Source organism: Carettochelys insculpta, chromosome 22, assembly GCF_033958435.1.
Source record: "Carettochelys insculpta isolate YL-2023 chromosome 22, ASM3395843v1, whole genome shotgun sequence".
NCBI lineage: Eukaryota > Metazoa > Chordata > Testudines > Carettochelyidae > Carettochelys > Carettochelys insculpta.
This window is the reverse complement of record NC_134158.1, coordinates 19,402,724-19,417,767: the sequence shown is the minus strand read 5'-3', so window position 1 is coordinate 19,417,767 and position 15,044 is coordinate 19,402,724. Positions and strand designations below refer to the sequence as shown.

General features: G+C 58.0%; 1 protein-coding gene across 1 annotated transcript; it reads left to right on the top strand.

The window, feature by feature from the left end:
- Window positions 1-4,667: 4,667 nt before the first annotated feature.
- On the top strand, window positions 4,668-15,044 carry LGALS4 (galectin 4). Its single transcript, XM_075016503.1, has 10 exons — window positions 4,668-4,716; window positions 6,629-6,717; window positions 8,617-8,815; window positions 9,631-9,765; window positions 11,477-11,506; window positions 11,917-11,958; window positions 12,422-12,451; window positions 12,953-13,041; window positions 13,471-13,636; window positions 14,835-15,044. The coding sequence occupies exons 1-10, from the start codon at window positions 4,672-4,674 to the stop codon at window positions 14,979-14,981; spliced, it is 972 nt and encodes a 323-aa protein (XP_074872604.1). The 5' UTR covers window positions 4,668-4,671; the 3' UTR covers window positions 14,982-15,044.

The window sequence follows — 15,044 nt, the reverse complement described above, 5'->3', positions numbered from 1 at the left end:
ACCAAGGGCGTTTGTTCTAACAGCAGGTTGCTGTTGGTATACAACAGCTTCAGGGGCTGGCAAGCCACAAATTTGGCAGCAACAGGGTTTGTGTACAATCCTACCACTTTTCTGACTGCCCACACTCTGACACAACTGCAGCTCCAATGTTCCATCCTTCCACTTGTGTCAGCCAAGCCTGGAGCTCCGGAAGTTTGTTGTCCGTACTCCCTTTGTGGTTTGGTTATTTTCCAAGAGGGTGTGAGTCTATGGATTAGCATCTTGCTTAATCTGTCACAGGGAGTGTTTTGAAACAGCCAACGCAAAATTGCGAGGTGATCACAGAACGAGAGACAAACGGGCTGTACCGTGGTTGGTGTCTTTACACTTCTGGGGGTAACAGCCTGGATGTACAGTCATCCGCCCCTGCCATAGTTCCTGTATGCACCTCTTGCCGTGCTTAAAAGGCCAACTCCACCCCAGGCTTCCAGTAGAGCCCTTCTGAGGTGTTCTTCACTAATTAATATTGGAAACACGAGTGCCAGGGGAATCCTGTGGCATGCTCCTGCTGCCTATTGGCACAGAGGGCCAGGGCCCCACCAGCACCCATGAACCTGCCAGACTGGAGCTGCCCACATGTGATCGCTAGAGCCGCTGCAGTGCTGAGTTCTCGATTGGAGGTTGACCCACATGTTCCTTGTGTTGCCCTTTTGCTGCTCCACAAAGCTTAAAAAACACTTCATTTCAGGGCCCCCAAAATCTGGAGCTGTTCCTGGCTACGTCTACACGTGAAGCCTACATCGAAGTAGCTTATTTCGATGTGGCGACATCGAAATAGGCTATTTCGATGAATAACGTCTACACGTCCTCCAGGGCTGGCAATGTCGATGTTCAACATCGACGTTGCGCAGCACCACATCGAAATAGGCGCTGCGAGGGTATGTCTACACGCCACAGTAGCACACATCGAAATAAGGGTGCCAGGCACAGCTGCAGACAGGGTCACAGGGCGGACTCAACAGCCAGCCGCTCCCTTAAAGGGCCCCTCCCAGACACACTTGCACTAAACAGCACAAGATACACAGAGCCGACAACGAGTTGCAGACCCTGTGCATGCAGCATGAATCCCCCGCTGCAGCAGCAGCAGCCAGAAGCCCTGGGCTAAGGGCTGCTGCACACGGTGACCATAGAGCCCTGCACGGGCTGGAGAGAGAGTGTCTCTCAACCCCCCAGCTGATGGCTGCCATGGAGGACCCCACAATTTCGACGTTGCGGGACGCGGATCGTCTACACGGTCCCTACTTCGACGTTGAACGTCGAAGTAGGGCGCTATTCCGATCCCCTCATGAGGTTAGCGACTTCGACGTCTCGCCGCCTAACGCCGAAGATAACTTCGAAATAGTGCCCGATGCGTGTAGCCGCGACGGCCGCTATTTCGATGTTAGTGCCGCTACTTCGAAGTAGCGTGCACGTGTAGACACAGCTCCTGTTACTCAGAGTCGGGGCTTTCCAGTTCGTGGTCTGAATGGGAGGATGATGCAAATCGAAGGGGTACAATGGCAGGTTTGGGAAGTGCTTCTTCCAGTCCCACCCAGTTGGGGAAAGGACCTGAATTCTGTGGGTGTCATATCTGCTCTTCTTTTTTGCAACTGAAAATCTCCTGGTGCCAGTGCTCACTGGTGGAGCAGAGGCCCCTAAGCAAGGACCTGGCACACATTTTTTACACCCACTCACCTGAGTGCCCACGCACATCCCTGCCCTAGCTGCCGTGAACATTGCTAACCTCCTGTCCAACCTCACAAGCAATCAACCCATAAAATCCACCTACCTGGAGAGCTCTGGGTGATAAGGGGGGATGGGGCACAGATCCAAGGGGTGCTGGCTCTACCAACTGCCCTACCTCTCTTGGCCTGGCCTCTGGCCCATTTAATTAGCCGTGTGGTGCAATCCCACAGGCTGAGCAAAGAGTAATAAAGATAGGTAGGGAAGGGCTAGGGCTAGTATCTGCACTTCCTTTCGTGTGTGGGACACAGCCCTCGGAAGAGACTCTGACCTGTGCCAGCCTGTGTGAACAGGAGGTGGTTCTGCATCAGCCCTACCAGAGTTGGGGGGGGTGGAATTGATCGAGGTCCCTGGACTTACCCCCACCAACCCAAGCAACCTGAAACCATGGGTTAAGCCTCCACCTGTTCACAGCGGGTGGTGGCCAGTGATGGAAGCCAGGCCAGCTGGGTTCTGTTTGTGCCATGGGAAAATCATGTCTCTCTGTGCCTCAGTTTCCCCTCCCACCTGCTGATCATTCAGTCTGGGAGCTTGTCTTTTGCTGCATGGCAGCTGGTACAATAGGACCTGGATCTCCTCTGCTCCTGTAATACACCTAATAAGCCCTGCACCTGTAACACCAGACCTCGCCTGCTCCCACCTTCTGGGGTGTGTGGTGCCCAGCCCAATGATGCCCCATGGTGGGAAAGGTGAGTGCTAGATGTTGCCGTAACACCGGTGCCAGTGCCCGTAGGGGAGTGAGCAGGGATGACTGGGAAGGGAATGGTCCTGGCTTCCAGCCCTGTAGCCAGCCTGCACCTGTCAAGTAGACAAGTGGAGCTCGTTCATCCCAGCACAACTGTGGGGGCCTGCCTTAGAGGCCTGGGAATCACCTACCAACCTGCTGTTTGCCTCACCCTGGGAAGCTTCAGCAGGCAGTAGGTCCTTGTGGCAGAAAACCAGACTGGGGGCTGCGTCCCAAGCCTCACCCCACTCCCCTCCTGCTAGCCTCAGGATCTGAAACACCAATACCATGGCCTCCCTTGCGCATGGGCTGTGGCCACGGTGGAGCCAGGGTAAAAGTGCCCCACTGCCGGGCAACAATGCAGAGCAAACAGGAAGCTCTGTGGCCACGTTCCCAACCAGTCTTTCTCCTGCCTGCTGCCCCCACCGTCCCATCCCAGCTGGGACAAAAGCACAGGCCTGCTGTGCTGAACCAGCCGCCCACAGGGAGGTTCCCATCCTCGGCAAACAAAACCCCAGGCTGCAACCCATTTATCATCTGGGCACGGCTCCGGGAGAGCTGCACATCCTGGAGGAAAGGGCACAGGGCTTTTCACATCTTGGGAAGGAGCTGCACCCACCTCACAGCCATACACGGGTCTCCTACAGGGCACCCCTTCCACCACTTCCCTGAGTCCAGCCCCAGTGCCTCGTGCTTGCTCCCCAGAGCCAAGCCAGATCACCCCCGTGCGAGGGCTGGGCCTTCAGCCGAAAACCCACCTGGCCCTTCGCCTTTCCCAAGCTTCAGCACAGCCCCCAAGCCCTGCAGCTGGGACTGGGACCACCTGCTCGTCCTATGAGGCAGACACATGGGCACGGAGCAGGGAAGGGACCTTTCCAAGCCAGGGCTGTCAATGTTTGAACATATTCCTGGAGGCTGTGTCACATCAGGTTAAAGGCAGAGGTGGCAAAAGTACCCAAAAAGTTGCTAGAGTAAAATAATAGCTGCTTTGGGGGGTCATACTTAAGTACAAGTCACTGGTATCACTCTGCATCTGTCAGGCATGTGATGAAGTGGGTTATGTTCCAGAAAATCTGCTAGGCTATCAGGTGCCACAGGACTTCCTGTTGTTTTTTTGTGGTCTCTCTGGAAAATTGCTTGAGGAAAAGTACACACGTCACATCTTGATTGTACTCAAGTATCCAACCAGTGAAAGCAGCTGCACTTTTACTCAAGTAACTTTTTGGGTACTTTTCCCCCTTCTGGTTGCAGGTGACGCTAATTCCTGGAAGGCTGGCAATTCTTGTACAAAGCCCAGGGGAATGTGACACCGTACCACTGTCCACCTCCCTTAAGTTCGGTGGGAGAGCTGGGAACTTGGACTGTAGCAGAGCCAGGAATTAGAACCCAAGTGTCCTGACTCCCAGTCCCCCTCCCTGCTGTAACCACTAGACCCCACTCCCTGGAACAGTCACACTGATCGAGCACTAACAGTTGACCCAGGCTCTGTTTGGTTTTTGTTGTGCTGGAGCCTGATCAGCTTAGCTGTGCTCCCGCCTTCACTGCACCCCGGGCAGGACTTGTGTGTGAATTTAACCCCCCCTCACTGCAGGGGCTCACTGCCCAGTTACCGCAAAGCAGATGGTACCAGGCACTGGGAGGGAAACTGACTAGCCCAGCTCCATGCTCACTGAGCACACGTGATACTGGGAGGGGTTTGTGCTGCAGTAACAGTGAGGGGTGAGCAACTCCCAGAGACCCCAGGAATTTGACTCCACCCCTCCCCTTAGCTATGAGACATGCCTCCCACTCCCGAGCTGGGGCTAGAACCCAGGAGTCCTTGCTATCAGCCCCTGCTTCCCCACACTAACCACTAGACCCCAGAGAGCCTGACTTTTACTCCTCACACACTGCATCCCTGGACCTGCCAGACTAGGAACAGAACCCAGGAGTCCTGCCAGCCCATGCCACATTCAGCTACAGCTCATCATAAATTTGCCCTTGCCACTTGTACAGGGACAAGGGGATTTTCCACCGAGCAGGGTGTGGCCTGACACGTCCACCTGGGCAGATGGGTGGTGGCAAGCTGAGTGGCCTGGCTGCCCCACCTCCCAGTCCGTCTCTATAAAACCCCTTCGCTCCGCTTGGCCCATTCCCTGTGCCTCGTCCTGTCTGTTTGCTGCACAGGGAGAGACATCAACGCCCCAATGGCCTACGTCCCTGCACCCGGCTACCAGCCTGTCTACAACCCGGTGAGTGTGTGTGTATATCCTCCTCCCCCCAACCCCTGGCATGGCATTGCTCTGAGGTCCCTGCCACCAAGAAGACAGCCAGTAATAAAGCAAAGCATTGAACAGAGAAGAGCTGTGGGGACACTGTCCCTCGGCCGGGACAGGTTTCCATTCTGCTCTTTGTCTCCAACAGGGAAACTGTCAAGTCCAGTTACTCATTAACGCCTCACCATTCCCTCCTCTCATCAGTCAGCCTTGCTCCAGCCACCGCTGCAGGATTGGGGCCTTGAGTCGCAGGCTGCTCTGGGGTGGTGCTGCCCCTTGCTACTGGCCTGACTCCAGTCTGGTGTCTCCCACACCTCTGGAAATCCTGGCAGAGCCTGACCACCCACTGGGAGGGTGGCATCCCCGGAACACTGTGCCCATGAGGGCATGGTGTGCACTTTGCAAATCCCCACTCCCTGTCCCCCAGCTCGCTGCGTTCCAACCACCTCACATTTCCCCCGTGGACCCACCCCAATGCCACCTGAGCAAATTTCAGGCTGACCAAGCTCTGCCAGCAGAGTGTTTACTTCAGCCCTGCGCTGCGGTCTCTGCAGCTCCCGGGGCGTCTCTGAGACAGTTCATCGCCCACCCCCACTCAGGGAGCGTGTTCAGTTGTTGGAGCCACTTACAGGTGCGGGGTGGGAGTCGGGGGGTCAGGCCTGGTGGGAATTGGCTCTTACTGCGTCAGCCACCAGCACCTGGCTGAAAGCTCTCAGCTCTGGCAGACCCAGCGACAGCCCCGAGCTTGCCTGGCTGCCACCGGAGCGCTCCGCGGAGGTTGGGAACTGGGTGTGACATTTTTCATGCAAAGCCGTGGAGTGGCTTAAATCTCACCAGGCCCGCAGCCCTGCTGGTCCCCTCACTGGCTGGGTGGCTGGATAGCTCCTTGGCCTTGTGACAGCAGCACCTCAGCAAACACCACACAGAGGCCCACACTCCCAAATGTAATGCCCACTGAAAGTCAGTCCCTAAATAGCTCTGATCTCCGTCGCCACCGACACCAACCCAGCAGCTACCGATAGCCAGCGTAACGGCCCTCTCTGGGCCAGGAGGCTGTCGCAGCTGGAAGCTCGCCTGTATGCAGGTGAGTTAATCATCGGCCCCCATTTCTCGGTGGCTCAGTTTCCCCAGGCAAAGATGTGTCACTCATGCACCCAGAGGCCAACAGCCAGCAGCCAGCATCAGACCCTGCCTGAGAGCTGATGCTGCTAATGCAAAAAACTCACAGAGGGACTGGATGTCATCTGGCCACGGTGCAGACCAAGAGGCTGGGACGGAGGCTTTGCTCTGGCTCTGCCAGCCACCCGGATTTTTTTCCAGGCCTGGGGGAGCTGCTCCAGAAGGTGCTGGATAAGATCCAAAGGGGGTAGGCTGGGGAAGAGGAGTTGGATGTGGCAAACCCACCCCCTCCACTGTGTGTTTCTCATGTGGAGCAGCTCCAGCCGGAGGGCCGCACCCAGCTTACCTGTGTGCAGGGACTAATTAATCATTAACACAGGGCCCCTGGCTGTCTCCTTTCCCTGAAGACCCAAAGCAGACACCCGCTGATCATAATCCGCCTCCAGAAGGCAGAGGCTGTAGACTGGGGGTCCTCCAGGTGGGGAAAAGCTGCTAGCCAAGGTGTGACTTAAAGGGACCCTGACTGCCGCCAGCCCTGGCCCGGTTGCCGACGAGGGATCTGGCTAGATCCCAACCCCTGGGCAAGCCAATCAGGGAGAGGCAGGGCTGGGTAGCAGGGTGGTCACCTGGCATTGCTAAAGGCGCCTGGGGGGCAGTATGGCAATAAGGTGGTGCTGGCTGGCACCCAGCGCTGTGTGTCTATAGGACTGTGATATCACCGGTCAATTCCCCTCCCAATAGCTTCTCTCTCTTTTTCTCCATCTTTCAGCCCCTCCCATATGTCACCCCCGTGGCTGGAGGGCTGCAGCCTGGGATGTCTGTCTATGTCCAGGGCACGGTGCCCCACCACACCAAGAGGTAACATGTCAGAAACACTCCTGGCAGTGGGGAAGTGGGGGGCGGGGGGATGGATAGCCAGGGCTCATGCGGCATGGGAGCTGGTTATACAGGGATCCATCCTCCAGTGCTGAGATGCAGCCACCTCTGGGGTGGGGTGCAGGAACTGGTTTTTCGGGGATCTTTCCCCCACCACTGAGATGCAGCCACCTCTGGGGTGGAAAGTGGTAGGAATTTAGCAGCCACACCACGTGGGTGTGGGACAGGTAGCAAGTGGCAGAGTCACACAGTGGAGGAGATCTCGGGAAGCAGACGGGCCTTATCCACAGTCCAGTTTGGATGGGACGTGACACAGAGCTGCCTGGGATGTTCAATGAAAGTGACAATGGTGGGGTTTGTGGCTCATCAATGTGGAGAAACAGGAACTTGCTCAGCCGAGTTTGGAGCGCTGGGCTTGGGGAAGGGCCCTGAGCTCCGCCCCCATCACAGCCACTCCAAAAGTCCCTCCCCCTTCTGTGGGCCAGTTCGACCTGGCCCCAAGCACCTGCTTTCAGGCATTCATCTCACTGTGCCACCCTCAGCCCTTTGTCCCTGCCCCCTGCAGCCAGTTCCTCTTTCACAACCCAGCCAGCTCCTCCCCATTCACAGGGCTAGAACTCAACCCCTCCCCACTCCAATCTGCTTGAACAAAATCCCTCTCTGTTCCCTGCAGTATAGGGCTTATGACACACATCCCTGAGTCCATGTAAGAGTGGTCAGCAGTGCAGCTGAGGCTGGGGTCAGGAATGGGACTCCAAAGCACCAGTCCCTCCCGTCGGGGCCTTCCCAACTGCTCTAGGACCTCCAGTCCAGTCAAACCCCTCACAGCCCCGTCTGCAAATCATGGAGGGGCTGTTTGCCCCCCACTACACCGGCCCAGAGGCTGTGCCAGGCCCTCCTTTCTCCCTGGGCCAGAAATCACCTGCATGTCCAGCCCCAGTCTTTTCCTGGCCCATTCACCTTTCAGCCCACCCTGCTCCAGCCTTTGCCCCCCAGGTACTGAGAGCAACAGAGCCCACACAGCAGGGTTCACTCTCATCCTTTCCAGACGTGTGGAATATTTTTGTTCTGTGTGCCGAGGCACGTGGACCACCAGTAGAAACAAACCTAGCTGTGGGCGTGCTGCTAATCAGCTGGGCGGCACTGGGCTCTCCTGATCAGCTGCCACCGCCCACCAGCCTACACCCGGCCAAGTTCCACCAGTGCCTTCGATCTCCTCCCAGGAGTTCGGCCCCCCCCGCAACTTCTCCCCCAGTTTGAATCCCCCTCCCCCTTCCACAGTGGGTCCCCTTCCCGCTGATTCTGCCCAGACAGAGCCTGTGCGTAACAGAGGCATGGGAAGACCTGGGTGGCCCTGTCCACCACACTCCACCCAGCTGGGAGGGCTGGGGCTGCCTCCCAAGTGTGGGGCAGGGAGCAGCAACGGCTGCCCTGCTCTGGGCACGTGGGAAGCGGCGGAGGCCTGGGGCTGGGCCGGAGGACAGGGTATGATAGACTTAGTGGAGACCGGGGCTAGTGGCCACAATAGGAACTGGGGCTGGTAGGAGCGTGGCAGGGGCTCGCCTTGCCTTCCCCCCATGCCCACGGTGCTGTAGCCGGTCTGGCACACCTGTGGTTTGGCAGGACCTGTGGGCAGCCCGGTGGGAGGTGGGATGGCAGCTGGGGCAGCTGTGACCATGAATCGGACCCCAGGGGAGTCAGAGGACAGCTCTGTGAGAAACCCGCCCTGGGAAATGCCTGTAGTGGGGCTGACGCCCCTGTCTGAATTAGCCCAGGTGCCGCGGTCCCTGGGGTTTGCCTCGGCAAGAACCGCAAGGGGTGGGATCCGCTGATGGGGGGGTTCTGGGACATGCGCCCCACTGGCTCACTCCCCACCCCCAGGTTCCGGGTGAATTTTGCCTGCGGGCAGCAGAAGGGAGCAGACGTCGCCCTGCACTTCAACCCCCGCTTCGACAGCGGGGACAAGGTGGTGCTCAACAGCTTCCAGGGCTCATGGGCCCGCGAGGAGCACAAGCCCATGCCCTTCCACAAGGGGCAGCACTTCGAAGTGGTCTTCATCATCACACCCCAGGGCTACCAGGTACGGGGCAGTCGGGGGGGCACAAGGGATGTGGGGGTCAGAAGGGACATGGGGTCCTGGGGAGAGGAGCGCATAAGGGATATTACTGGGGGCTTGTGGGCGGAGAGGGACAGGGAAGCTGGGGGGCCTGTGGGGGTACAAGGGATGTGGGGGCTCTGGGGGCAGGCTGGTAGCACAAGGGATGTTGGGGGCCTGTGGGGAGGGAGAGGGACACAGGATCGTGGGGGCTGTTGGGGGTGTAAGGGACGAACTAGATGATCACAATCTGGAACGGGGAGGCAGTGGGATGATGCACCAGTGGTGGGACCCCAGGATGTGGGGCAGGGGAAATGTTGGGGGCTGGGGAGGGGCATGGGGAGGGTTTGCCCCACTGGATCAAGAGGCAGGGGGGATTTGGGGGGCAGTACCCCATCTGCCATGGAACTGCTCCAGGCCACTGGGCTAGCGGCTGCTCCCCGGCGTCCTGGGAAAAGGGAGGGGGGGGTGACATCCCCTCCCCCAGCTGGGTGGGGAGGCCTCAGCTGGCCTTGAAGCCGGACTGGCTGTAATTGCGGGGTTCCCCCCACAAAGCCCTACTCTGTGAGATGGGGACCAGCAGGCCTCACTCCCAACCCCCACCCAACTGGCCCCTGAGAGTCCTATCCCCAGGAGTCAGAAAAGTCCTGCCCCACCAATTCCTGGGTCAGCAGCTGGTGCCCAGAGCCTGCCCGGCTCCCGGCACCCCCGTACACCCCAGGGGAACCCCACGAGGCTCTTCCACTGAGCGAGGGGAGGGGTGGGGCTGAGGGCCTGACGCTGCCTGTCCCGCGCCCCAGATCACGGTGAACAGAGCCCCCTACTGCGAGTTCCAGCACCGCATCCCACCCGAGCGCGTCCAGGTGGTCGACGTGGATGGGGACGTCCAGTTGCAGTCGATCAACATCATCGGCGGGAACATGATGGGGGGCAGCGTGAGTGACTGGGGTGTGGGGGGAGCCCCCGGGGGAGAGGTCATTTCAGGTTGGGGGGGCGGCGGTGAGGCTGACAGCCATGGCAGGGTCGGCGGAGACCTGGCTCTACAGTCCCAGAATGGGGCGTGGCTTAGGGCAGAATGGGGCGTGGCTTAGGGCAGAATGGGCGGGGCAGAGAGGGCGGGGCTGGGGGTAGTTGGCCCTCAGGCACTGTGTCAAGCTGGTGGAGTGGCCCAGAGGCACAGTGGTCTGCAGGGCAGTTCGAAGGGGCCAGGGGCTCCCAGCCACCCTTAAAGGGCTGGACTGGGTAATTTCTCCTCTTCACCCCTATTGTTATGGGGGGGGGCGGGGCTGAGGGGGCATGTGTGTGTCTGGAGCTCCCACCTTCCATATATGTGTGTGGGTGGGTGTGGCTGGGGTTCCCCCCTTCCCACTGATGGGAGGGGGCTGGGGGTACCACCTTCCTTCTCTGTGTGTGGCTGGGCCCCCCCTTCCCTCTGGGGTGTGTGTGTGTGGCTGGGGCCCCTCCTTTCCCTCTGGGGTGTTTGTGTGTGTGGCTGGGCCCCCCCCCTTCCCTCTGGGGTGTTTGTGTGTGTGGCTGGGCCCCCCCTTCCTTCTGGTGTGTGTGTGTGTGTGTGTGTGTGTGTCTGGGGCTCCCACCTTCTGTGTGTGGGTGGCTGGAGCTTCCCACTTCCCTCTGGGGTGTACGGGCGCATGCATCTGCTTTCAAAACACCTCTGTTAGTAACTGCTGGGGGCAGTGCAGGGGCAGGGGCAGGTGACCTCAGTGTTGGTGCACAAGACAAAATTCACTCCTGTCCTGGATGAAAAATCTTAGAGGGAACAGTGCCCCCCCCCCGGCCTCCTGACCCTCCTTGTTCTTCCCTGCCCCCCACCTTCTGACCCTCCCTGTTCCCCCCCACCTTCTGACCCTCCCTGTTCCCCCCTCCCGCCTCTGCCTCCTGACCCTCCCCGCCCCAGCCCTTTGCTTTGAGGCGCTCCCCCCCAGCGCCCCACTCAACACTTAAATTTCTTCCGGGGAGCTTATTGGACACTGTGGCTCTAAATATTTGAGAGTATAAACATCACCTCCCAGCCACTCCCTGAAGGGACGCAAGTTTGAGAAACTCGGTGACTCTCAAAAGTATTAAAAAGTCAACAGGAGAGAGCGGGGACTGGACTCAGTGACCTCTCAGCCCCAGGAAGTGTGTGGGTGAATCTCCATAAAGAGGGGGGAGCCGTGTTAGTCTGTGTCTGTGCAAACAAAGCAAGCAGTCAGGTAGGTGGGCGGGGGTGGCAGGAGCCAAGGTCTTGCAGTGCCTGGGTTCTTGCAGGGGTGGGGGCTGCTGCCCCCCACCAAATGACACCCCTGGGGAGCTGTGGGCTAGGGGATTTGGGGCTGTGATGCTTGTGCGTGGCACTGGCCCTGTGGGAAAATCTCAGGGTGTGGACAGTGGGAAGAATGAGGCGAGAACCCAGGGGTCCTGACTCCCAGGTTCCCTCTCACCGCTATACCTCCCTCCCCCCAGACCTTGGGAAAGAATCCTGGAGTCCTGGCCACTACTTGTCCCCGCTCTCCCCTCCCAGAGTTGAGGATAGAAACCAGGAATCCTGACTCCCCCTCCCTCTAACCACTAGACCCTGCTGCTCACCCAGACTAGGGACGGCTCCAGGTTGACGACACCTTTCCCCTCTCTGTTTCCTTCCTGCAGGGGATGTCTTACCCGCAACCTGGGATGCGTGTAAGTACCCCGGAGAGACCCCCATTCCTGGGGCCAGGGAGATGCCAGTTCAGGGAGGGCAGCTGGGGGAGGGGAGGCAGTCCATTAGCGCAACTACACGCTGCTTTGCTGAGCCCTAGGCCGTCCCTCGCCGGTGCAGTGTGATGAGACCAGAAGGCTTGGGGGGTGGTGCTGCAGGGACCCCAGGCCAGAGATTCTCGTCCCTTCCCACCCACACAAAGAAGAACGAGAGGGACCTTCCCTCTGTCTTAGCATCTACTTCCCCTGGGGAACAGAGATCCTGTGGGCCCACCTAGCTGGGATCCCCTGCTCCCTGGATCAGAGCCATGGCTCACTCTTGCGGGCTTCTCTAAGGAGAGCAGTTCCAACCTTGCAGTCTCACCTCCTTTTACATGCTCTCTGTCTCTCAGAGCATGCAGCCGAATATGCCTCTGCCACCCACAAGCCTGCCGGTAAGTACCCTGGGGCCAGGGAGAAGAGAAGTCACTGACCAACACCCTCTCACTACGGAGAACTGTTTGAAAAGCCCAACAGTGAGATGCAGCCACCTCTGGGGTAGGGCACTGGAAGCTGTTTATTCTGAGGTCAGGTCACCCACTCTTGAAATGCAGCCACTTCTAGGGTGGAGCACGGCAGCTGATTATATGGGGGACTCCTCACTCAGCTCTGAGATGCAGCCACCTCTGGGGTGGGGTGCAGCTGCTGTTTGGTGTATCCAACAGGAAGGTGCTGGACGAGGGGAGGATGTTAGCTAAGGAGAGGCCAGATATCCCCAGGAAAACGAGAGAGAAGCCATCAGCTGATTGATTCCTTGCTGTGGCTGGGAGTGACTGAGACACTGCAGCCATAGGGAGGGAGGCTGGGCCACCCCGCAGCTGGCCAGACTAGTAACTCCTGGATTTTGCTGCCCCACAGATGATGGCTGGCCCTGCTTCCTACCACCCGGTAAGTGCAGTGCACTTGGTACTTGTGCTGCCCTTTCACTGCCCTCCTGTGGCAAAGCCACCCTGGTGGTTTCTCAAATTCCTCCCTGAGCCTGGGGTGCAGCCACTTCTGGGGTGGAAAGCACCAAGAGCCACAATGAACAAAGCCCGGCCCCCTGCCGATCCCCTGTCCCATTTCCTGCTTCACAGCGCCCCCTGCTGGGCTCCCGTCCTATTTGCTGCAGCACAGCACCCCCGAGCCCCCTGCCCTGCCAAGACCCTGCTCTGTGCCCTGCAGCCCGGTACCCCCAGGATGGCATGGGAACTGGCACTGGTTGCCTAGGGAGAGTGCCCCCTACTGAGCCCCTCTAGCTCTACATTGGGGCACTGAGACCAGTCCTGACAGCAGGGAGTGGGGGGGAAGCACTCCCTCCTGAGGCACGTCCCTGTAACATATCAGGGATGCTCCTCACCGCAGCACCGGGCAGGGCAGCTCTAGCTGGGGGTCTCCCTTCTCTTGCAGCAAGTCCCCTATGTGGGTAACATCCCAGGCGGGCTGGTGTCCAAGAAGACAGTGGTGGTGAAAGGATTAGTCCCACAGGGTGCGAAGAGGTATGTGGCTATGGTACTGTCTTCCTCAGGGGAACCTGAGGCACCGGCAAGGAGGCGGCAGTGACCCACCATCCCTAGGTCTCATGGGGAATCAGTGCAAAGCTGGGGATAAAACTCAGGAGTTCTGACCTGCCCCCCGCAGTGTCCTTTGCCTACTCTACCCAGAATACTCCCCTTCCCCCAGAGCTGAGGAGAGAACCCAGGCATCCTGGCTCCCAGGCCCTTGCTCTAACCAGTGGACATCACTCCCTTTTCCAAACCCAGCTGTCCTGGCTCCCTGCCCTGTGCACCAAGCCTTAGAGTTCACCCATCCAAGTGTTCAGCTGACTTGCACGTCTGGCCCTGCCCCCAAAGCTGCACCTCACTCTAGAGATGATCCCCCCTACCCAGTCACAAATCTCCAGCCTCACTGGTTCTCTGCCTCCCCAGCTTCCATATCAACTTCAAGATGGGCTACTCCAAGGATATTGCACTGCACATTAACCCTCGCTTGAATGAGAACACTGTTGTGAGGAATAGCTTCCTGCAGGGGCGGTGGGGCCCAGAGGAGAGAGAGCTGCCTTTCAACCCCTTCCAACATGGCCAGTACTTCGATGTGAGTAAACTGCTCATCTGTGTGGCATATGCCCTATACTGCTAGCGGCTAAGGGGGGATTCTCCTTGCCTAGGGTCTTCCGGAGCAGAGGGTGAGTGTGCTTGTGTCTGACAGGCAGACTCGAATATGGGAGAGTATGAGCTAAAAACTAGAGCTGTAGAGGAGCCATTGTTTCTCTGCAAGTGGTCTAACTGCCACTACATGGAACAGTGAACCACATCCGGTAGGTGTGTGGGTTACATGTGCATACAAATGTGTGTATATCCAGGCGTTGTTCCTCTCTGCTAGATGGCATCAGAACTTCATCTTGTGTGTCATAATCCCTATATAGCTAGCAGCTAATGGATAGTTTCTATTATTTTATGTCTTTGGGCATATGGAAGAGAGGAGGGAAGTAGGAGAGTGTGTGTTTGTGTGTGTGTAGATGCAGCTGCCTTCTGCTGGGTGGAATCTGAGCTATTTATCTGTGTATCATATGCCCTATACTGCTAACAGTTAATGGGGGATTAACTTTTAGCTCAAGCCCAGGGTTTAAAGCAGTGTGTGTGTGTGTGTGTGTGTACATGGTGATGTCCTCTGTTGAATAACATCAGAACAGCATGTCTGTGTGTCATAGTGCCAATAAAGCTAGTGGTTAAGGGAGATTTTCCTTTGGCCCTCTCCTGGTTTCATTTAACCAGGCCTCATTGATCAGTCTGAACCAAATGGAAAAGTGCAGGCACATGAGAACCAGGGGGCAGACGCCCTTCTCTTCGCCTCCATGAGCTGCTCTGCCCAGCACAGGAGGGAAGAAATAGTAGTGGAAGAAGGGTCCATTTCCCTTCTGTGGGAAGCCGAGGAGCCAAGCAACTTGAGCACTGGACTGAAATTCAGGAGACCTGGATTCTGGTCGAAGAGGGGCAGAGCCAGGGGGGATTTATACAAATCTGGAGGTCTCTGGTTCTCCTTCCTGTACGAGGGGGATAACGACACTGAGATCCATTGTAAAGCACTTCATTGTTAGTTCATGTGCCACATGGGGAAACTGAGGCCCAGAAGCATACTCAGGCCAAGGCGTGGCTATGCTACAGCCGGGATTAAAACCCAGGTCTCATGATTATCTAAGCAGTGCTAGTTCCACTAGGCCATGCTGCCTGTCTGGTCCCCATCCTGGGCAGATCCTTCTCACATCTGCTCTCCCCTTCCCTCCCCGTGCCAGATTTCCATCCGCTGTGGCAACCAGCGTTTCAAGGTCTTCGTCAATGGGCAGCCGCTCTTCAACTATAACCACCGCGTCCACAACTTCCAGCAGATCGACATGCTGGAGATCAACGGTGACGTGGCCCTGTCCTACGTCCAGTTCTGAGCCCACCCCGTGGCCCCACTGCACGGTGTTGGGGAGGCCACACACCCCCGCACTGCGGAACCA